The 23474-nt window shown below is 51.3% G+C and overlaps 1 protein-coding gene across 2 annotated transcripts in view; it reads right to left on the minus strand.

Moving 5' to 3' along the window:
- AP1M1 (adaptor related protein complex 1 subunit mu 1) overlaps positions 1–22492 on the minus strand; it is a gene marked incomplete at its 5' end in the record, with an annotated part of 30120 nt that extends 7628 nt beyond the window's left edge. Inside the window, 9 exons of one of the 2 annotated variants that reach the window (XM_079703702.1) lie at positions 403–474; positions 940–1082; positions 2130–2256; positions 9725–9760; positions 10708–10855; positions 11958–12088; positions 13849–13916; positions 16410–16566; positions 22451–22492. In XM_079703702.1, coding sequence (XP_079559828.1) covers positions 403–474; positions 940–1082; positions 2130–2256; positions 9725–9760; positions 10708–10855; positions 11958–12088; positions 13849–13916; positions 16410–16566; positions 22451–22492 — 924 coding nt within the window. The remainder of the gene's footprint in view (positions 1–402; positions 475–939; positions 1083–2129; positions 2257–9724; positions 9761–10707; positions 10856–11957; positions 12089–13848; positions 13917–16409; positions 16567–22450) is intronic. The other variant, XM_079703703.1, reaches the window with a different exon arrangement.
- Positions 22493–23474: the final 982 nt, after the last annotated feature.

The following is a 23474-nucleotide window of genomic DNA, read 5'->3' on the forward strand; positions in this document are numbered from 1 at the left end:
TCCCTCCTTCTGGCCCTGGCCTCCAGGGAAAATGTCTGTGTGACCAGGGCTGGCCTGGGCTAGGCGAGGTCACTGAGTGGCAGGAGTGCTCCACCTGGACACTTGGTCACAGGCCACTGACACGGTGGCCGCACACAAGACCCGGGCAGTGTGTCCTCTCTGTGCCCAAGGCCCACGCTGTGCATGAGCTCACAGTGAGGCAGCACGGATGACAGCCACAGGCCTCACACCCTGGACAGGTCACAGAGCCCCAGTGTGCCCCCAGTCCTGGGTTAGGACGCTGTGCCAAAGGCCCCGGACAGGCCAGAGATACCAGAAGGCCTGCACTAGGCGGGGGAGCCCAAATCCCCCCTCTTATGCCCCGCACGCCTGGCTGATGCTGTGTGCAGGATGCACACACACCTTGATCATGTACTCGATGCGGCTGTGGGAATGCTTTTCAATCACGGACTCGATCCAGATCAAGGGCTTGACCTGTCGGGGAGAGTGAAGATGGCGCTCACAACCAGTCGTTTTACAAAGCCCTGTTTCACAGAGGGGAAACTGAGGGCAAGGGACCACTGGGCCAGGTGTGAGCCCAGCACACTGCTGCTCGGGGCTCCACAGCTGGTGCCAGGATGGGTCAGAGCATTAGAGAAAATGCAGAAAACATCACCAAGGATGCTCTGGTGGGGATGCCTGGGAAAGAGGCAGTGGTGTCAAAGGGGTCTGGCCCCTCAGTTCAGAAAGTTCAGAGCCTTGCATTGTCAAACAGGCTCCTTGGAGCTCAGGCTGCTCGTGGGGAGCTGTGCCCCGTCCTGGGCATCACCTCACAAGACGTGAGACTCACTGTGGACGGGGACGGCTCCCAGCCAGCAGGGAAGAGGAGGGAGGCTGCCCCAGGGGAGGAGCAGGGGTGGGGGCTTGGGGGCCCTCTTGGCTGGCGGCTGGTGCACTCACATGGGTGTTGAGGCGGTAGGACATGAGCTCGAACTCGCCGTCGGGTGGGATGAAGGAGATGGTGCGGTCGTTCTCAAAGCGAGAGAGCCGCACGCACTGGTGGAACTTCACGTCCTCCAGCTCCACGGACTTGCTTTTGCCACCTGAGGGGGGGTGGGGGTGAGGGCGGGACAGTGCCTAGGCCCCCCAGGTCACTCTCTCAGCAATGCTCCCACTGTCTAGGGTTCACTCCTGACAGAGCAGAGCAGAGCTGCCCCCAGATCTGTGAGAGTATCTTGGGCCACGAACACCAAGGGGGCTGGCTTCTGAGGCAGCCACGGCCCCCTCTCCTCACCCCCTGGAAGCCCCATCACGTCCCAAGATTGGGCTGAGGACAGGGCTAGTAGGCCTAGTTCACAATGAGTCCCCAGCCAGGGTTGCTGTCTGGGACATGTTTGCTGAATGATTAACAGACCCCACTGGGGGTGCTCGGTGATGGCTTGGGGCTCCCTGAGGGCCCTGGTCCTGTCATCCCTGGGGTCCTGTCTTGGTTTCCCAGCCCAGAGAGGCTGTGTGGATTGAGCTCAGTCCTGAGAGAGGAGCTGCTCTGATGGGCTGACGTCAGAGAGGCCCTCACTAGCGATGCTGCAGACGTAACTATGACAACACGCGCCACCGCTCCGGCTGCCAGTGGACCTGTGGTTGGCAGGGAGGCTGGTGGTCCAGTTTGCAAACACGGAGCCCCAGCCACCCTGGGCTCCTGAGGCCACTCTGGCCATGCCCCACCATGGGAAGTGCTACATCCAGGCCAGGCAGTGCATGCTCGAACCACTGTGTGTGGCTTTTGAACAGCCCAGACCCAACGCTAGAGGTGAGGGCAGAAACTGGGTCAGGGAGGGGAGAGCCAGCCCCGCAGTACCTTCCAGTAGGGTGGAGTTGAGGACCTGTTGTATGATGCTACACGCGCTTTGGCACCTAAGGTACTCACCTGTACCTCTGGCCCTCGGAGCAACAAGGGGGCTTGACTTGAGTATTTTCACTCTCCCATGTCCTCTAAGTGTAGGTGTTAGTTTATTCGTTTTCACAGTTGTCTTGTAAACAACGTGAAAATGTTTCTAAGCCAAGTGCTTGAGATGAATTTGTTCATCACGCAGGTGAACAGTCCCTCAGCTGACCCAGGGGTGAAACCCGGGCCCCGGTGGCATACTCACGGCCCGTGTTGTCGAAGAGAACCTTGTCGTTGAGGCCCAGGCGCAGCTCAGGCATGCCCGACAGGAAGACCCGCATCTTGATGGAGCCCACAATCTCACTGCGTAGGACGTTACCGTTGGCACTGACCTAGGGGGTGGCGAGGAGGGGGTGAGGGGAGGCCCCACGCACCAGTCACTGTCCCCCACCACGCTGTGTGACCCTCCTGGCCACTTCCATTCTCGAAGCCCTTCTCACTGTCCCCTGAGCTGGGGAGGCGGTGCCAGGCCAGGCCAGGGAGGCAGACACTTACAGGTCCCGCCTTCTAGTCCTCAGGCCACACTAGGCTCCTCCCTCTCAGATGGGCCAGGTGATACTGTGCCTGGAATCCTCTCTGAGGGCTCTACTCTAAGTTGCTCTTGGGATGCCCAGGGCAGACCTGGTGGCTTGAGGCTGTGTGCTCGGCTGGCCTGGGCAGGGACTCTATCAGGTCTGCTCATCTGCTGGGCTCTCTTGGAGCAGGCCAGACTCACTTTCCTGGAAATCTCTGTTTCTCCATGTGGGGCCTGGCAAAGTCCCTAGGGCTTGTTGAAGACGGAGCTTCCTGGGCCCTGCTCCCAGGGCTGCCCTGATGTCTGATAACCACTGATCCAAAATAACAATACACTTAAGCAAATACAATCACAGCTACAACAGTGACTGAGCAGCTCCTCCTCAACAGGGCGGGGCTGTGACTTGGGTGACCTTTTAACTCCTGTGCAAACCGGAAGGCATCTGAGAGTGCAACTAAAAATCACAGCAGGACGATGGGCAAACCCGGAGACTGTCCTCAGGGAGCCAGGCTGCTGGAGCACCTCTCCTTGGGCACATTTTAGAGACGAGGACACTGAGGCACAGAGGGGATGCCACACGCCGAGGGCACAGAGTGGCTGGCAGAGGTGCTGGGACCACAGCCTGGACCACCACCCCGTAGTGCCATTCTGCATGAGGCCACATCCACACCAGCAAGAGAAACAGAGGGCTACAAACTCAGAGGCCCTAGGGCCATATGGGCCGTTCCTTGGAGGGCCTGAGTTTCCGATTTCTGCAGAGAAGCAGGAAAATCTGTCCAGTCTTTAACTCAGATGTCTCCAAGTAACACGTGCACACGTGAAAGCCCTTCGCCTCCCAGGGAAGTGGAGAACTGAGGCGTCATGTGGACGACGACCCCGAGAAAGGCACAGAACAGGACAGAAGGCCCTGCAGGGTGTGGCTCCGTCACTTCCCGTCGCTCACTATACTCTGACCACGCTGGCCTCTCACTGTCCTTGCCTCATCAGGTAGCAACCTGACCCCACAGCACACAGAAGCTGCTTCCTCCTCTGCCTCTTGCCAGCCCTGTCTTCCTTTCTATCCATCCTGCCCACGCTCTGGTGAGGGGTCATGTCAGGCTGCTCACTGCTGGGTCCAGCACGAGGACAGTGCCTGGGGCAGCGGGCACTCGGCAAGCCCGTGCAGACATGGCCCTTCGCCCCTGGGCTCTGGGCAGCTGGCACTACCACCTGCCTTACTCTGCGGGTCCTCCGTGTTCCCCCCGACAGTCTGCCCTTAGACCCCCTTCTCTGGGGGGCTATCTCCCCTTGGGGAGTTGGGACTGCACCACCCTCTATAGCTGAATGATGGGAAAGAAGGCTCAGGAAGTGGAGACAAAAGCCATGCAGCCTCTAAGGCTAATCCTGGCCCTCCAGGCAGCAACCAGGACGGTGCTGAGGCGTGACTGGCAGCCCAAAGCTGGTGCCTTCCCCAGGGTGGGCGTGGAGGAGATGTTTGCCGGGGGATCGGCTGCCTAATTATACTAGTACAACAAGATTTTCAGAATCTGGAGGCCATGTTGACTCTGAAGGCCGCCAGTTCTGCAATCAGACTTAGGAAGGTGTGTTCCAACATGGCTGGGATGTCCATACCTGCCTCTTGCTGCCCCTTGTATGGAAGAACAGGGGTCCTTGGGCAGTGCCATGTGTAGGGACACACTGCGGGTGGGACACCCCTGAACTCCCAGTACTTTCCCAGGCAGTTGTTTATAAGCTGCTCCCTGGGATTGTTGCTCCACCTTAGGACACCCTACAGTCATGTTCTGGGCTCAGTAAACAATTCAGACGAAGGTCCTCAGGCAGGAGGGGAACGCATTGAGTGAGGCCACTGTCTTGCCTCATGGCTTAGTAAGTAAGACAGCAAATACGTTTATATTTAGTCCACTGGGAGAATGTTTTTGGAAAGTACTGTTACTTAGCAATTGCATGTCTGGGAACTCGGCCCTCCAGAAATCCTGCCCAGATAAGGGAGATGCCCAAACACACAACTGAGGATGAGCACTCATGCTCATTTCTGCACTGGCTGTAACAGTCAGAAATGGGCACACCTAAGTGGCCTACATGACTGGATTGGCCCAGCCAATCCTTGTCTGCCCAAGTAATGGGAGTGAGGCCCTCTCCCGTGCGGTGACAGGCAGGCTGCAGGTGAGATGGAGCTGGCCTGCATCACCCTTTCTCTACCACTGACTACAGCTACAAAACCTGGGCAGGATGCATGGGCAGCTACTGGAAGACTGAAAAGATGGGTCTGGGAGGAGCCGACTGAATGAGCAGTCCTCTTTACCCCCCTACCCATGTGAAAGTGCAGCAGAAACCTGGAAGTGGAACCAAGAAGTACGGTGCAGTCAGAGCTTGTGGAAGCCTCTGGCTCTAGCTCCAGGGCCAGAAGGGGAACTCCTGCCGCTCAGAAGGAGTATGGAAATCCCTCATTTACTCCCTTTTCTCTGTTTTCTCACGTCCCAGGCCCTAGGCAATTCAGCTGCCTTTCCGAGAGGGTGGGGCAAACCCAGGATTTCAGCCCAAGTGCAGACAAGTGCGAGACTAGGGATCTAGAGCCCCAAGTTTTTGGCCACAGAACCAAAAAGGGAAGCCCCCAGCCAGAAAGCACCAGGTAGAGAGCAGAGAGTGAAAAGTTCAGGTAAGCAACCTCATGAAGTTGTTTATGTCTCCAGATCTCTCTAGAGCCAGGCATGCATGGATTTGATCCTAATTAGCACGCCAAAGACATCAAAAACCAAACTCTCCCCAGTCCCTGACGGACCACTGGGCACTGCATATTTGGGATAGATTTAAATAGCAAAGGGCACAAAGGCTTTGAAAACTGAACTGATTCTCATGGCCCATAGATTGGGGGTTGAAACTTGTGGCCTGAACCTAACCAGGACAACTGTCAGCTAAAACAAACAAACAAACAAAATCAACATTTTCTGTATAATTTAAATAAGACCTAGAATCTTACCCCAGGATATAATCTAAAATTACTCAGCATACAAAGAACCATGAAAATTTCAGCTCACGTGGAAAATACAATCAACAGACACCAACAATGATATGGATATTGGGATTATCTGACAAAGACATTACATAGCTAGGATAAAAACTGCAAACACTCTTGAAACAAATGTCAAACTAGAAAGTCTTGGGAAAGAAACAAGACTATAAGAAGAAGAATCAAATGGAAACTTTAGAACTGAAAAATACAGTAACAAATAAAAAAATCACTGAATGGGTTTAATAGCAGAATGGAGATAACATAGGAAAGGGTCAGTGAACTTGAAAGCAGATCAATAGGACTTATCCAGTCTAAACAAGAGAGAAAAAAAGATGGAATAGAATGAACATAGCCTCAGAGACCCTTGGGACAATAACAAAAGGTCTAACATTTATGTCACTAGAGTCCAGATGGAAACGAGAAAGAGTGAAATGGTGAAAACATATTTTAAGAAATAATGGATGAAAAATCCCGAGTTTGGTAAAATACATAAATCTCCAAATCCAAGAAGCTGAACAAGTCCCAAACAGTAGGAATCCAAAGACATCCATACCTAGACACATTATAAGCTATCTGCTGAAAACTAAAGACAAAGAAAAAATGTGGAAAACAGCCAGAGAAAAACAACACATTATCTACAGGGGAATACCGATTCGAGTGACTGTGGATTTTCATCAGATACCATGGAGCCCAGAAGGAAGTGACACAACATTTTTAAGGTACTAAAAGAGAACTGTTAACCCAGAATTTGATATCCAGTGACAATATCCTTTTGGAATGAAGATGAAATAAAGACATTCTCAGATGAAGGAAAACGAAGGGAACCTGTAGCCAGTAGGCCTGTTTTGAAAGAATTGCTAAAAGAATCTTTTTAGATGGAACTGAAATTGTACCAGAAGGAAACCTGGAAAACTGGGAATGAGGGGAGAGCAACAGAAATAGTAAATATCTGGGTAAATATGGTAGAGAGTCTTCTTTTTCTCCTCTTGAGTTCTTTAAAGTATGTTTGACAATCGAAAGCAAAAATTTTAACACTGTCTGATATGGTTTTCAATGTATATAGATGAATATATAGGACAACTCTATAACGGGGCAGTAAAGTTTCTAAATTCCAATTGAAGCTGTAAAATATTAACTCTAAGTAGAGTATTTTATAGCAACCACTAAAAAAACTATACGAAGAAAAAAAAGATAGAGTGAAGAAACAAAATGGAACACTACAAATGTTCAAAAAGATCACAGAAAGATAGGAAAAGGAAACAAAGGAATGAAAAACAGAAGGCAAGTAATAAAGTGGTATATTTTAATCCAAGCAAATTAACAGTTACAGTAAGTATAAATGCTCTAAATATATAAAAGAGACTGTCAGAATGGTTTTTAAAAATGACTCAATTATATGTTTTCTACAAGATATATGACACAGGTAAGTTAAAAGTAAAAGGATTTGAAAGAAAAAAGGAGTAAAAGGATAGAAAGACATATACCATGTAAACACTAATCAAAAGAATTCTGGAGTGACAATATTAATAGCAAAATAGACCTCAGAGCAAAAAAATTATCAGGAATAAAGAGGGACATTATATAATGATAAAGGGGTCAGTTCACGAAGAAAACAGAAGAATCCTAAATCCATTTGGACCTAATAGCAGAACTTTAAAATATGTGAAGCAAAGACACAGACAAACTCACAATTATAGCTGGAGATCTTAACGCTCCTCAGTAACAGATAGAACCAGTAGACAGAAAATTAGCAAGAATTGCTAGAAGAAGTGAACAATGCCATTAACCAACTGGATTTAATTGGTATTTACAGAACACTCTCTCCAACAAGAGCAGAATATACATTTTTTTCAAGGGTACATGGAACATTCACCAAGATAGATCATATTCTGGATCATTAAAACAGACCTTAACAAACTTTAAAGAATTGACAGTATATAAACTATATTCTCAGATAATAATAGAATTAAATTAAAAATCAATGACAGGGACTTCCCTGGTGGTCCAGTGGTAAAGAATCCACCTTAAAATGCCGGGGACGTGGGTTCGATCCCTGGTCAGGGAACTAAGATCCCACGTGCCACAGGGCAACTAAGCCCGCGTGCCACAACTACTGAGCTTGCGCGCCTCAACTAGAGAGCCTGTGTGCCTCAAACTACAGAGCTCATGTGCTCTGGAACCTGCACAACACAACTACAGAGCCCATGCACCCTGGAGCCTGGGCGCCACAACTAGAGAAGAGAAAACCTGCACGCCACAAGTAGAGAGAAGCCCGTGTGCCGCAATGAAGATCCCACATGCTGCGACTAAGACCTGATGCAGCCAAAAATAAATAATAAAATATATATATATAAATAAATAATAAATAAATCTTTTTAAAAAATCAATGACATTGAGATAACAGAAAAACCTGCAAACATTTAGAAATTAAACAACACTTTTATTAAATAAGCCATGGGTCAAAAAGAAAGTCTCAAGGGAAATTTGAAAATATTTTGAACAAAAATGAAAATCCAACATATCAGTGTAGGATACAGCTAAAGTAGTGCTTAGAGAGAAATTTATAGCATTAAATGTTTACATTAGAAAGAAGAAAGTTTCAAATTAGTATCTTTAGTTTCCACTTTAAGAAACTAGAAAAAGAAGAGCAAAATAAGCCAAAATCATGAGGAAGAAAATATTAGAGATAAGAGCAGAAATCACTGTGATTGAAAACAGAAAAATAATAGAGGAAATCAATGAAATCAAAAGTTGATTCTTTGTGAAAATCAATAAAACAGGTAAACCTCTCATAAGATTGACAAAGAGAAAAGAAAGAGAACATAAATTACCAATATCGGAAATGAAAGAGAGTGTATCAGTACAGACCCTGTACACATGAAAAAGGTAATAAGGGAATACTATAAACAACACTGTGCATATAAACTCAGTGACTTAGATGAAATAGATCAATTTCTTAAAAACAGCAAACTACCAAAACTCACTCGAGATGAAACAGAAAACCCAAATAATCCTATAACCATTAAATAATTGAAATTTGTACTGAAAAATATTCTGAAAAATAAGTCTCCAGGCTCAGACAGTTTTGCAGGTGAATTCTACCAAATAAAATAAAAAATAAGCAATTTTACAATGGCTTCCAAAAAATGAAATACTTAGGTATAAATCTAACAAAAAATTTGTACATGGTAAAAACTAGAAAAAGCTGATGAAAGAAATCAAAGATGACCTAAATATATATAGAGAGACATACTGCACTCATGGATTGTGAGACTTAATATACTAAAGGTATCAAATCTCCCCAAATTGATTAAAAGAGTTACTTAACACAACACCAATCAAAATCCCAGACAAGCTGATTCTAAAACTCTACACAAAGGAACTAAAGAGCTAAACAATTTTGAAAAAGAAGAATGTTGTGAGAGTCACATTATCTGATTTTCAAACTTACTATAAAGTTACAGTTATCAAGACATTGTGGTTATTGGTGAAGGAACAGATATACAGATCGATGGAAAAGAACAGAGTCCAGAAATAGACTTGCACAATATGGCCAATTGTTCTTTGACAAAAATGCAAAAGCAATTCAATGGAAAAAGGATAATATTTTCCAAAATGATTTTACAACAAATGAAAAAAATTGTTCAATATGCAAAAAAATGGATATATGCATCATACCTCAAATAAAATTTAAGTCAAAAATATCATAGACCTAAATGTAAAACTATAAAACTTTTAGAAGAAAATTTAGGAGAAAATCTATGTGACCTTGGGTTTGACAATGAGTTCTCAGACATGGCACCAAAAGCTTAATCAATTTAAAAAACTGACATTTGGACTTTCTCAAAATTAAAAACTTTTGCTCCGTGAAAGACAATGCCAATAGAATGAAAAGAAAAGTGACAGACTAGGAGAAAATATTTGCAAATCACACATCTGACAGAAGACTTTATTCAGAATATATAAAGAACTTTCAAAACTCAACAATCAGAAAACAAACAACTCAAAAATGATCAGAAGATATGAAGAGACACTTCTCCAAAGAGCATAATGATGACAAAGAAGCACATAGAAAGATGCTCAACATCATTAACCATTAGGGAAATGCACATTAAAGCCATGATGAGACACCTATTAGGATGACAAAAATAAAAATGTTGATCAAGGATGTGGAGCAACCGTAACTCTCATCCGCTACTGGTGAAAATGCAAAAATGTTAACAGCAACTCTGGAAAACAGTTTGGCAGTTTCTTACACAGTTAAACATACACTTACCATATGACCCAGCAATCCCACTGCAGGGTATCTGCCGTAGAGAGATGAAAACTTCTGTCCACACATAAACCTATACATGAAATGTTTATAGCAACTCTTTTAACAACTGCCAAACATTGGAAACAACCCAGATGTCCTTTGATGGGTGAATGGATAAGCATACTGTAGTTCAAAATATAAAATAAGCAAATATAAGAAGAAATAAACTTTCTGATAATAGAGCAACTCAGATGAATCTCAAAGGCATTATATTGAAAGAAGCCAGATTCAAACTGACACACACTGTATGATTCCACTCACACAACAATCTCAAAAAGACAGAACTATAGTGATGAAGACCAGATCAGCAGTTGCCAGGGATTGGGAACAGGTAGGGGGGTGTGACTACCAAGAGGCAGCATCCAGGGAGGTTTTTGAGGTGATGGAGCTGTTCTGATTCCTGGTTATGATAATGGGTACACAAATCTGTACATGTGCTAAAATTCATAGAAAATATGGTCAATTACCAAATAGTAACTTAAAAAATAAAATTAAAAAACAAACAAACAAACATACACAAAACAGTAAAAACCAAAAACCAAAAAACCCCAAAAACAAGTCACAGGAGAACTATATCTTATGCTCTCAGTTTCACAGAAAAACAACGTATGTCTGTATATCTACAGCACGAGGTCCCAAAGGATGACAATGAATCCTTAAGCAATGTGGCCTTTCTGATTACAGAGCCCTTCACTTTCAAACTCTATACACTGCTTCTTTTTTTTTTTTTAAGTGATATGCATGCATTCACTCTAAATAAGAACAGAAACTAATGAAGATAAAACAAGCTCGCATTGCAATGAGCAGCCCAAACTGAATCCCGCTGATCTGCTATCACACAGAAACTACCTGTTTCTCAGGGCCCTGCTAGTTTTAAAAGTCGAGCTGCTTTTATTTCCAATCATGGAGAAGATAAAATTTTAAAAAAAGAAAAGGAAGCCTACCAGAAGATTGACGGACTCAATGACGTCCAAGAACACCTCGTTCTTCCGGTACTTGATGCCCTCAGAGCGCCAGGACACTGCATTGGTGACGGTGGCTGGGGGCCGTGGGGCCCCTGTTTCCAACTTGTGGCCTTCCTGAGTTATGTACCTGTGGGCCCGGGCTCACAGTTAAGCAGCTCAGGCACTGACATTCTTCAAAACAGCCCCTCCCTGGGCTTCCCTGGTGGCGCAGTGGTTGAGAGTCCGCCTGCCGATGCAGGGGACACGGGTTTGTGCCCCGGTCCGGGAAGATCCCGCATGCCACGGAGCGGCTGGGCCCGTGAGCCATGGCCACTGAGCCTGCGCGTCCACAGCCTGTGCTCCACAACGGGAGAGGCCACAACAGTGAGAGGCCCGCGTACAGCAAAAAAAAAAAAAAAAAAAAAAAAAAAAAAAAAAAAAAAAAAAAAAACAACAACAAAAACAGCCCCTCCCTGTAGCAGGTGCCAGGAAAGGCAGGCTCTGGTTTCACCTGAGGCTGTTTAACACAAGAGTATCTTACGATTTCCAAAGCCTCCAACAAACTCTTCAGTTACAGTGAGTGCAGAGTGGTCACGTTTAGGGGGCCAAGGAGACAGTGTTGGTGAGGAAAACAAGAAGCGGGCATGAAGTGTTCCCCCGCTGGGGGTGCAGAAGGGACCAACCTCCTGGGGGTGTAACCTGGTGACCCTGATTCCACTTGGGGAACAACAGATGTGAGATGTGCTGGTTAATGTGGCTTCTCTGAGTGCCCCTCTGCTCCCCTGTAAAATGGGAAGACAGCACCCCCGACTGTGAATGGAGTGAAAAAAGTGCTTGCACAGGGCCTGGTTCACAGGAAGTGCTTAATCCACGGTGACTGTTATTTGATGGGCAGGATTCCAAAGGAGGGAGATTTTTCATCATAGCTTCATTTATGACAGTAGAAACAAAGGCAGGTGACTCCCTAATAACAAGCCATTTAGCACACTTCTGTGGATGGAAATGAAGACCTCGCAACAGGAAAAACGCTCATGCTACGCATGGATGCTGAGTGGAAAAAGGACCCACAACTGTCCCAGTGACTTAGTAAACTTCTGGTGTGGCTGGAGACAGGGCAGGGGGACCAACAACATGACCATACGTTTGCTTCCTCCACCTCCAAACCTGCCGACTACATCAATGTTGTGATGTCACCCAGGAGGGGCCTGACCCCTGCCCCCCGATCCCCGGGCCCCATCCCACCCACTCACTCCTGCAGGATCTTGCTGTCTGTGGTCTGGGGGTAGCCGAAGTCCATGAGCTCATCCAGCAGCTCGTAGATGATGACGAAGTTGTCGCGGATACTCTCCTCTTCCAGCTCCTTGAAATATTCCGAAAATACCTGTGGTGTTGCGTGGGGGGCAGATAGTTGAGAGGAAGGACGAGGAGGGGATGAAGGCTTGCACGAGTTCATTTGCCCTTTGTGCCCTGAGGCCCCTGCTAACAGCCCTTTTGTCCACGAGCTGCATTTGCCTGTTTCCCAGAGTGCTATGGACGAGGCCTTGGGCTCAGGGAATGTGGGCAGGAGGACAGCAGTGGCCGCCTATGAGGCGGGAACCAGGCTGGGATAGTACAGGCGTCAGGCTTGGTCAGAAGCCCCACCGCTGCTGGCCCACTCTCCTCCCCACCCTGACGGACACTCCCAGGCCTGGGGCCCCTTCCCATCTCCTCTTTAATCCTGACTGTAACTATCACCCTTTGCCTCTGAGCCAGGAGTGACTCAGGTGAGGGACAAGAACCACTGAGGACGGGACAAGTGGCTCTTCCGGCCTCCTTTGGCCTCCCTGAACTCCAGTCTGTACAGCTGTGCCTGCAGACGAATCTGCCCCATTTCAACAGAAAATCAAGAGGATCAAAGCAGGGATGCCAAAGGAGACAAAGGGAAGAGGGGCTTGGTAGAAGCTCTTTCATGAGCACAAACACTGAAGCAGAAAGGCAATGCCAAACACTTCAGGGAGGAGAACCTTCCTCCTTCCCGCTTCCCCGTCTCCACACCCCAGGACTGCAACCGCTGGGCCTCTCCTCTGAAATCACAGGCAGCGCAGCCCGGCCTGAGACAGCTCCGAAATGCAGGCCTACTCCTCAGCCTGCACTCGGGGCCTCCCCGGGGGACATGCTGCTCTCCTGACCCCATGTCCTCACTGCCCACACCAGCCTGTTCCCCAGCGTCTGGCGCAGGTGGCTCCTGATCGGGCTGCACAGGGCACCACCTGAGGGATGAAAGCTTTCCTGGGCCCACCCCAGGCCTCCTGGGCCCAGCTGCCCTTCAACCCCACAGCCCCCACTTTGCCCGTGCCCCTCCATCTCTCTCCTGGAAACCGGCCTGGCCTCCCAGCTGCCTTCAAGTGCTTTTTCTACTCAGCAGCCAGAGATGATCTTACCTCGAATCAGGTCTTGTCAGTCTCCTGCTTGTGCCCTCCACCACCTCTCGCGAGGCTTGGAATGAAATCTGAACTCCTCACTAGGCCCTGTACATCCCGCCCCTGCCCCCCCTGCCCACCCCGCCCACCCCTATGGTCTAGCCCCATCACCTTGCTGATAGCAGCCCCACACTCTGTCCTGAGCACACTGGCCCACCTGATGTTCCCTGAGTGCACCACGTGCACTCCTCCCCCAGGGCCTTTGCATGTGCTGCTCTCTGCCTCCCCAGCTCACTGTCAGCTGGGCCTGCTGTGTGTCACCTCTCTCCAAGGTAGGGCCTCAGGCCTCTGTGCCTTTAGGCCCCCACCCCCACCCCCACAAGATTCTGAGCAGAACTTGGCTCCGCCCTCCTCCTGCTTATCCCACCTTCCTAATCTCTGACTCATCTGGTTACCCTCCACCCTTCCACAGCCAGCTAGGGGGCATACCTGTCCCTCTTGGAGTCATGGCGCACCTGGCCTGAGCCCCACCTCCCGTTCACTTTCCTCTCCTCACCAGGCAGAGGGGCAACTAAGGCCGCAGAATCCCACTCACAGATCACGTGGAGCTCCCCCATCTCACTTCTGGGGTTCCAGCTCCAAACTCCCTAGGGATGCTGCAGCCCTCGGGAGGCTGGTATGGTGAGGCACACCGCAGTGCCAGGGTGACGGATACCCCTGTGGCCCCTGTGGCTCAACTCACCTGCACCACCTTGTAGAGGAAGGAGAATACCAGTGACACGCACGCGTTCTTCTTAGAGGTGGCGACCACTGCGTGGCGGCTGCAGTTAAGGAGCAGTCAGAGGCCTGGGCTGCCACCCCACAGACCCCAGTTCACTGCATGTTTTGGAGCCACCCCGAGCCATGACTCGGCCCTCAGCGGGTTACCGACCTCCTGGTCTGAGCTGGGCCTGGGACACAGCAGTTACAGCCAGAGGAAGTCCCGGCTCCCAGGGAGCGCTCAGCTGACAGAGGGGCAGCAGGGGGCACAGGGAACCCACCCCAGCTGCTGGGTAGCGGGGGCTGCCCTGAGGAGGTGATGCCTGAGCTGAGGGCTGAAGCCCAGGGTGTGGTAGAGGGCACGTCAGATGGGGTGAGCAGCCTGGGGCAGGAGGAGGTAGTGCGGGTCATCCCAGAGCGGAAAGCAGGAGCACAGCCGGCCCTTCTCCAAAGCCCATCGCTTACGTGACCCTCCTGAGGTCCAGGGCTCCCCAGGCAGGCTCCAGCGGAAGCAGCCGGGGCCAATTCTAGCTCAAGCCTTTCTTTGAGCCTTTGCCCCTGAAGCAAACCTTTTGAATGAAGCCTCCATTTTCTCACTAGTCTGATGGGGGCCTGAGAGTGGATTTACTGAGGTGATGTATGTAAAGTGTCTGGCAAACTCCCTCTGATGGGCGGGGGGGACGGCGGGTGGGTGTGGGGTATGTCCCCACTTCTTGGGGTCAGTGTATACTGGGCACTTCCTGTTCCTCTTTCCTTAAAGGGCCTCAAGCCACCCAGGGAGGCCAGTTCCTGTGCACTGCGCCCTGGCCATTCACAACAAGCCTGTGCCACTCCAGTGCCAAGCTGTGAGCTCTGGAAGGGAGAAAGGGACTGCCTCCACCTCACTTCCTGCCTCAACTGGCCCAGCGCAGGGCCCCAGGAAATGGAGCTGGGCCAGTCAAAGGAGTGCTGGCTTCCCACCTCTAGTCCGGGCAACATGCCGTCCAGGTGCTCTCTAAGGAGGGGCAGAGGGCACCTCTGACCCTCATGGCTGGGCCTTGCTGGAAACTTCCACCTGACGATGGCACTCAGGCTGGAGATGAGAGGTTGTCCACTCAGGCAGGGTGTGCTGGGCACTGGCACCCAGAGGGGCAAGCCCTCGATGTCTCCTCCCTGGCTGCCCATGCGTGAAACACTGGGGCCCAACTGGAAACTGGTCTGACGGCTCCTGCTGCGCTGACACAGCTGCCCCTCCCTCCTCTCCATACCTGGGCAACCACTGCCCAGACGCAGGGCAGCTTCCAAGATAGCCAACTCTTGGCTCACAGGCCACCTGCCATACTCTACAGAGCTGCCCCTGAGGCCTTCCAGAGAGGGGTGAAGAAACAGAGGCACGATGAAGGGAGCCAGACCTCAGGGCACTGGATGAAGGTCCCAGGCCAACACCTCCCACCCTGTAACATGTACACAAATCACTAGGGATGGCCTTGCTACAGTGCAGATTCTGACCCGGCAAGGCTGCATGGGATCTGGGATTCTGCATTTCCAAAAGGCTCCCAGGGGATGCTCGGGCCCGTGGACCACACCTGCACTAGCGAGGTCCTGTGTGTCTCCACGAACATGGGAAAGGGGACAGAACCCACGTCTGCTGGGTGTGATGCATACGCACCAGCTCAGTCCTGCTCTCACTGGACTGTGGGAAGGTGAGGACTTGCCTCCAGTCACATAGCTACTGGAGCTTGGGTCTGAACAGGGCTGTGTGCTGCAAAGCCATGCCCTTCTTGCAGCAGTACGGATACCAGAATGTGCCTGACCAAAGCCATGGGGGGGCCAGTCAGACCTCACGGATGGAAACTGGCTCAGCCAGGTCTCCACATGAGCCTGAGCACGGGGGGCTCTGAGATCTGGGCAGGGTTGAGAGGAATCCCTCCCCTCCTCTGTAACCCACCACCCTTCATGATCCAGGCCACCACCCTGCCCACCTGGATGCCAACCTCTGCCTCCCCACCCCTCCCTATGTCCACTTCTGATCCCTGAAGTCTGGCGTCCACTCAGCAGCCAGAGACTTTCAGAAAATGCAAACATGCCCATGTCACCTCTCTGCCTGAAACCTTCCAAAGACTTCCCAACACACTTAAGGTGAATTCCTATGAGGCCTTGCAGTGCCCACCCTGCTGACCACTTGGGCCCTGCTCCTACCATGCAACCCCCTCCAGTGCTCCAGTCACCCCCACTACAGCTTCGGAATGAGACTTCGCCTGGGCTAGTGCTCCTCATGCCGGCCAACTCCTGTGGCTGGCAGACACCTGGCCTTCCTGCAGGTCTCCTCCAGAATGTCACCTCCTCAGGGAACCCTTCCTGGCTCCTTGGACCTCTGTCACACTGGTCATCCTTGGGCAGCAGGGAGCTCCAGAAAGACAGGGCTGTGCCTTATGGCCCCCACTGGCCTGAGCCAGCCCTGGGTCAGCCGGGGGCAGGGGCCGGCAGCCCTCAGTTGCACGTGTGTGTGTATGCACACACATGTCCACACAGGAGCCCCCTGGGAGCACCCTAGCCAAGGGATACGATACAGGTTGTTGTGCTTGATCCACATGAAGCGGACTCCCCCATGGGCCAGGATAGGTGACAGCATCCCCTCCTCCTCTTTCTCCATCAGGATGGGCATGAAGTGCTCCACCTCCGACATGTCCACGTCGCCGCGGTAGTTCCGGCAGATGAGCACCTGGGTGGAGGTGGAAGACAGGGGAGACACTTTCATCTTGAGTTCCACCAGCTGGATGGCTGGGGTGAGATGCACCAGCTTCCTTCCCTCCAGGGACCCCAAACACACCTGTCCATCAAAGGGCCATCCGATCTCCATCCCCCAGGGGATTCCTCAAGGAAAGCATTTCGCCAAGTGAACTTCCACAGGGGCCAGTGGGAATCTTCCCAGAGGGAGCGTGGAGGGGGGCTATGGGGCAAGAGTCCAGGACCGCATCACTCGGGAGATGCCAGGTTAAACAATGTCCCATAGGCTCTCATTGCAGATCTTCTCAGAGCCTTTCTGTGCTAATGAGCCCTGCTCTTCTGTCTGTGTCAGGAGAGGGACACTGCTAAGTGTTCACATCTACTAGAACCTGCCTGTGGCCTGAAGAGAAGTTCTTCTCCTCATCTCTCTCTCATGGCCTGTGGGTTTGGATGTGAAGCATCACTGCCGATAGGAAAGGAAAATGGGACAACCACTTTGGTAAAGTTTGACAGGTTCTCAGAAAGTTATAATCCAGCTTATAACCCAGCCATTACTCTCTTAGGTATTCACCCAAGAGAAAGGAACCATACGTCCACATGAAGATGCATGCATGGATGCTCACAGCAGCTTATTTTAAATAGACTCAGGCTGGCGAGAATGCCAACGTCCTTCAACAGGTGAATGCAGACATAAACCGTGTCCAGCCACACCATGGAACACTCCTCAGCTATGAAAAGGAACGACTACTGACACTGGCGGCAGCATGAGAGAATCTCAGGATCACTGAGCCGAGTGAAAGAAACCAGACAATGGAGAACATATCTACGTGATTCCACTTAAATAAATAAATCCTGGGAAATGGTAACCGAAAACATATCAGTGGCTGCCTGGGGACAGGCTGGATACAGACGGGTGTGAGGAAGCTTTAGGGGGTGATAGAATGTGTGCTTATGGTTTCCTGGGTATACACAATGACTGAACTCATCAAACTATGTGTTTTAAATAAACAAAATCTGTTACATGGAAGTTACACCTCCCTGAAGGAATGAAAAAGGAGGTGTGAAGCTATGCCATTCTGAGCAAGGCCCCATTTGGAGATGCCGCCTAGAGCTGCTGCCACTCTTGTGTGTCCATGAGGACAGCTGGCGGCATAACTCAGTAATATGCTGAGAATGACACCACAGAGCTGACCAGCCTGGGAGCCGCCTGCCTCAGAACCTGCAGTTTCATAAGATACATTGTCTTACTGTTACAAGCCAGAGAGAGAGACAGAGAGAGACAGAGAGAGACAGAGAGAGAGAGAGCAGGCGAGTGAGCGGGCGAGAGAGAACCTTCATTTTCTAGTTTCTCCTTTGTGGCCTATGGGCAAGGGACCCTGTGCCCTCACTGCTGTTCAGAAGGCCTCTTATAGACTCATCACCCAGTGGGTGAGCTTGTGGGTGCCTGGACCAGGCCCTGGCACAGGGATTCCCACATACCCTCTCATATATTCTTTGCCAGGAGTATATATTGCCTCATATACTCCCCCCACCATGAAGCAGGACTGATATTTTTAAAGAGATGGACAGTGATGTCCAGAGAGGTGGCACCACATGCCTGAGGTCACACAGCGAACAAAGGTGAGCCAGGATTCTAACCCCGCTTCTCACTCCCTTCAGGGCCACTTCTGCTTGATAAATATTGCTTTCCTGGGCTTCCCAAGCCCACCTTCTACCCCATGTATCCAATTTTGGGGGATGCCACGGGCATGGAGTCCCCAGGCCCCCAGTGTGTTCAAAGGAAAGAGCAGGGAGCAATTTATTTTGCTCACCTTCATCACCAAGGCTGCAGAGAGGTCCACTCATTCATACCGTCTACCATACATCATGCTGGGCCTGGAGACACAGGGGTGACCAAGACAAACAGGGTCCCTGCACTGAGACAGCTGGTCAGGGGGAAATGAGAGACTCTGCAAGGGTATGACCTTCAAACTGAGGCCTGAGGGGACAGGCAGGATAGAAGCAGAGGGACCAGTGTGGCTAAAGCCATGGGGTTGGGGTACAGCCCATGTGGGCATACCTAGGAGCACTGATTAGGTAGAGTAGGGGCAGCCTTGGAGCTCAGGCTGCAGGTCAGGACAAAGGCAGGAGACAGGACAGACTGGAGGGAGGCAGGCAACAATGAGGGGACAATCCTCAACCCCTGTTGCTGATCTTGACCCCACAATTCCTTCCTCGCAGAGAGTGAGACAGGCCTTCTTTTTTTTTTTTTTTTTTTTTTTTTTTTTTTTTTTTTTTTTTTTTTGGTATGCGGGCCTCTCACTGTTGTGGCCTCTCCCGTTGCGGAGCACAGGCTCCGGATGCGCAGGCTCAGCAGCCATGGCTCACGGGCCCAGCCGCTCCGCGGCATATGGGATCCTCCCAGACCGGGGCACGAACCCGTATCCCCTGCATCGGCAGGCGGACTCTCAACCACTGCGCCACCAGGGAGGCCCGAGACAGGCCTTCTTAAACAGAATCAGATCAGATTGCTTCTTGTTTAAACTGCTGCTACCCCAGCCTCCCCTCATACAGAACGAACTCCAAGTCCATCTGCATGGCATGTCTTCGCAGCCCCTCCAATGCCTCTCCATCCATGCTCCCTGGGCTCACCCCATTCCAGCCATCCTGGTCAGCACTCTAGCTCTCTCTAAGCAATCTACATTTGCTCCTGCCTCAGGGACTTCGCACTTGCAGTTCCCTCTGCCCAGAATGCCCTGGCCTAGATCTTCTCGGTTCTCAGACCTGAGCTCAGATGTCACCTCCTCCAAGAAGTCTTCCCTGCTCACCCTGGCTAAGATCATATCCTGCCCCTTTCCACTCCCAAGCCCACTTTACCTTCACTGTCCACATCACCACTGCATTATATATTCATATCCTCATTTATCATCTGTCGCTTCTACCAGAGCCTAACACTCCCTGAGAACAGTGACCACTTTCGTCTCGTTTACGGCTGTGTCCCAGCACCCACAACAGACCCTGGCCCATAGTAGCTGCTCAGTAAAGTCTGTGCAGTGAACACGCAGTGAGGAAAAGGAAACTAGGATAATGCCCATGTCTCCAATGTGGGCAGCTGCATGGATGGTGGTGTCAGTCACTGAGATGGGGAGAGAGAGCAGGGCTGGCAGGTGGCGGGGAGCTCATCTGGGGAAATGCCAAGTTTGCGGTGGCCGTGAGACCTCCAAGGTGTCCTGGAGGCCCGTGGATCTCCAGATAAGTGCTCTGGACTTTGGAACAAATTTCAGAGTCATTGGCACAGTGACATAAATCAAAGCCTGCCGCAAGGAGAGCAACAGTACAGGAGGCACGCCAGGCCCAAGCATGAGGAGCCGACGTCCAAGGGGAGGGCAGAAGATGAGGGGCAGCAGTCAGTGAGAGAAACGGGGAAAATAGAGAGCACAGCAACCTCGAGGCCAACAGAAGCCTGCTGAGGAGGAGCGTAGTAGTGGTGTCAGAAGCTGCAAAGAAGCGAGAAAGATAAGGGCAGAGAAATCCATGGAGGGCTTTCTATCAGCTGAATGTGGCCCCGCTGGTTTCCTCAGTGATCAGAGGCTCTGGCTGGCAGGTAGATGTGTGGTTGTGAATTTCCTGACCTTATTTTTTATTAAATGAAGTCTGCGCAGAAGGCAAACTTTCAAAACATGAGGTCCATGGGGAGTGGAATAATAAATGGTGTGATGGTCACTGAGGATGGGAGGCAAACCCACAGCTGCCTCAGGAGCTTCCTGAAAGGCACGTATAATCATGCTTCTTCCAGGCTATTGTCTCCTTATGGTGGCTGTTCCTTCTTGGGATCAAAGTGGTTCCCTCTGTCCTGCTCTCCCGTCTGGACATCCTCAACACCCACGGCCCTCTTGGTGCCATCCTCCAGGCTCCAGCATTACCCAGGACTTTTGGCTTGCCAGCGCCAGCCAGCCCACTGTGACACCTCCTCATTCACCTGACTGCCACCTGGTCACCTTCCCAGCTCTGGCATCTCCCTCCTCCAGGAAGCCGTTTGTAAACACTTCTCCTCCCGCCAGCCCAAACGGAGGTTGGGTAACTGCATTACCTGGGGCCTTGTCCTTGTGGCTAATAGGATCTGACCATTTGGATCCATGTGTCTGCTTGGATCTGTCAGCTTCCATGCACCTCCCCTACCAGAGCTCAAGGTCCGTGGGGACTAATATGGCCTGTGGACCATGGGTGGTGCTGAGCCTGTCTGGTGCATCTGCTCAGCGAGTTCACACACTTGCCCTAGGTCATGCAGCTGAGCAGCAGAGACAGGTTTTGAGCTCAGCCCTAACTCCTCAGTCACAGAGCAATGGTCCGCACTGGAATTGGTGCCTACTAGGTGCTCATGAAATGTTTGCTGAAGAAATGAGTGATCTGAGTAGGCAGCCTGTAGGACCTCTGGTGACACAGTGGCCAGGGAGGAAACAAGAACACGTGCTACAAAGACTTGGGGAACATTGCACCCTCCCAGCCCCTGGTGTGCCCTGTGTCTTTCTTTGCCTCCAAGAAGGTTGAAGAAGGGAGCCTAGTACTGGATCTCACTAGCTGTTGACTTTGGGTGGCATCCAAGGCAGGCAACCCACTTAAGGGACTCTGGGAAAGTGCTGGGGGTGGGGAGTGGAGGAGCAAGGGACAGTCACTTCACCCTTCACTCCCTACTGCTTCTGAGCTAACTCCTGCCCACTTCACCTAGGCCCGACACCCGTGTTTCTCTCACTCACTGATGTGGGGCTTGTTTAATATTGTTGGTCCTGTCCTATTCTTGTTACTCCCCAATGCAAGAGGCCAGATACTCGCTTGGCTTCTAGCCGGGATGGATTTGGGGGAAGGCAGCAGGTCACTTCTGAAAAGTTTTGAGATCCCTCCTTTATGAAGCTTTCCCAAAAACCCCTGGGAAAGGCACCCAAGTCCTAGTTATGTCCAATTCCCCCTTCATGTCTCAGCCGGGTTTGTCACTCCCCCTGGGCAGCCCTTCCTGACCCCCAGCAGAGGCTGACTCTCCCTATTATATCATCACTGCTCCACCACTGCAATTTATATTTATTTGTGCTTTTTGAGATCAGTGTCCCTCTTGCTCACCAGATTGTGAGCTCCAGAAGGACAGGGACTGATTCTGGTTTTGCTCCCCAAAGGCAGCCCAAGGCTTAGCACCCTGCCTGGCACTTAGTAGGTGCTCCTCAAATATCAGCTGAATGAACAAATGTTTCTGGGTTCAACTCCTAGACCTGCCACTTCTCTGTGACCGGTGTGACCTTGGGCAGGTTGCATCGCCTCTCTGTGCCTCAGTTTCTCCCTCTGTTAAATGGCACTCCCACCACCCACTTCACCTGACCCTTGTAACTCAATGTCACAGTGAACGTTAATAAATCCCTACAGGGACTGGCACAGAAAAATCGCTGAATAAACATAAGCTGCTGCGCTCCCAGAGGGCGGGACTGGCCCGAGGGCACACTGTCCCCGCAACGCCTCACCACCTCTGGTCAAGGGTCGTGCAGCCCCTCAGCGCCAGGCCTGGCTTCCAAGCGGGCTGCGGCCCGCGCTCCCCGTGGCCTCGGGTTCCCCGCGGCCCCCACGGAGGCCTGGGCCGCCAGCCCACAGGGGTAGGGGATGAGGGTCTTGCAGCCGGCTACCTGGCAACGGCGGCAGCCCACTGCGTTACCTAGCGACGAGGCAGGGCTAAGGCGGATCTAAGACCCCTTCCTGAATACTTAGCAACAGCGTTGAGGCCTCAGGTGCGGCTAAACGGCTTCCTTGCCTAAGACCAGGATGGCTCCCATTGGCCGGTTAACTAGCAACAGGGTGGGTCCCCATGGGGCGAGGCCCCCGCCAGTTGCCTGGCAACGCGGAAGGTGGGGCGCCCTCGGTACCTTGCCCTTCAGGTCCAGCACGTAGACGGCACTGGCGGACATGGCGGCTGCGGAAAGCCTCGGCACTGGCCGAGGGCGGCGGCGACAGCAGGGACTGCCAGGCGGTGAGCCAGGCCGGGTGCGCCCCGCGACAGTTCGTTTCCACTTCCGGTCCGGGGAGCCGCGCGCGGACCGTTATGTCCGGCCAGGGACGAGATGCCAAGAATGCGCCGGCGCAGGGCGCAGGGTACGCAGGCGCAGTATGTCCAATGCGCCCTAATTTCCCGCTCCTCCCTCAAGCATCCCGGAAGTAAGCCGAGAGGGGCGGGGCGGGGCGGGGCCGGGCCGATTGAGGCAGGGCACTCTAGCTGCCTGACTGCGCGAAGCCCCTGCAGTTGAAAACCCAACTTTGTGGGCCAAGTTAGGTAAGAGATCCTGGTGGTTGAACCCACCTGGGGCCCAGCCGTATGGACCTCATAGCCTGGTGGGGAAGTCGAAAACAAATATACAGTCACCAATTGTGATACCCTTTATAGGGAGGGGTAAGGTGGTGGTTACTTGGAAAGAAGTTAAACTCTCTGGCAATTGAGCCGTATCAACAGTCAGTTCCTGTCACCTGTCAGTGTCAACGTTTGTCAGTGGACAAGAGTGCCAGTTTATTGCCTGAAATGATCTCCTGAAAGCCACACCCCACTGAACCTAGGCAAAAAGCAGGTGATTTATTTCTGTAGTTAGTGGTCACTGTGGGTAATGCAAACTGTGACCCCAATTAATCTAATTGAATTATATCTCATTTGCTTTTATGAATACTCGGCCTTTGGAGAAATGTCTGTATTCTGTCCCAATGAACCATCACAGTGCCCCGGGCCCAGTCCTGCAGTATCAGAACCATTTACCCAGGCTGCTTGCCTCTTTTTTTTTGTTTTTTTGTTTTTGTTTTTGTTTTTTGCGGTACGCGGGCCTCTCACTGCCGTGGCCTCTCCCGTTGAGGAGCACAGGCTCCGGACGCGCAGGCCCAACGGCCATGGCTCACGGGCCCAGCCGC

The sequence above is a fragment of the Hyperoodon ampullatus genome (assembly GCF_949752795.1).
Source record: "Hyperoodon ampullatus genome assembly, chromosome: 4".
NCBI classification, from domain to species: domain Eukaryota; kingdom Metazoa; phylum Chordata; class Mammalia; order Artiodactyla; family Ziphiidae; genus Hyperoodon; species Hyperoodon ampullatus.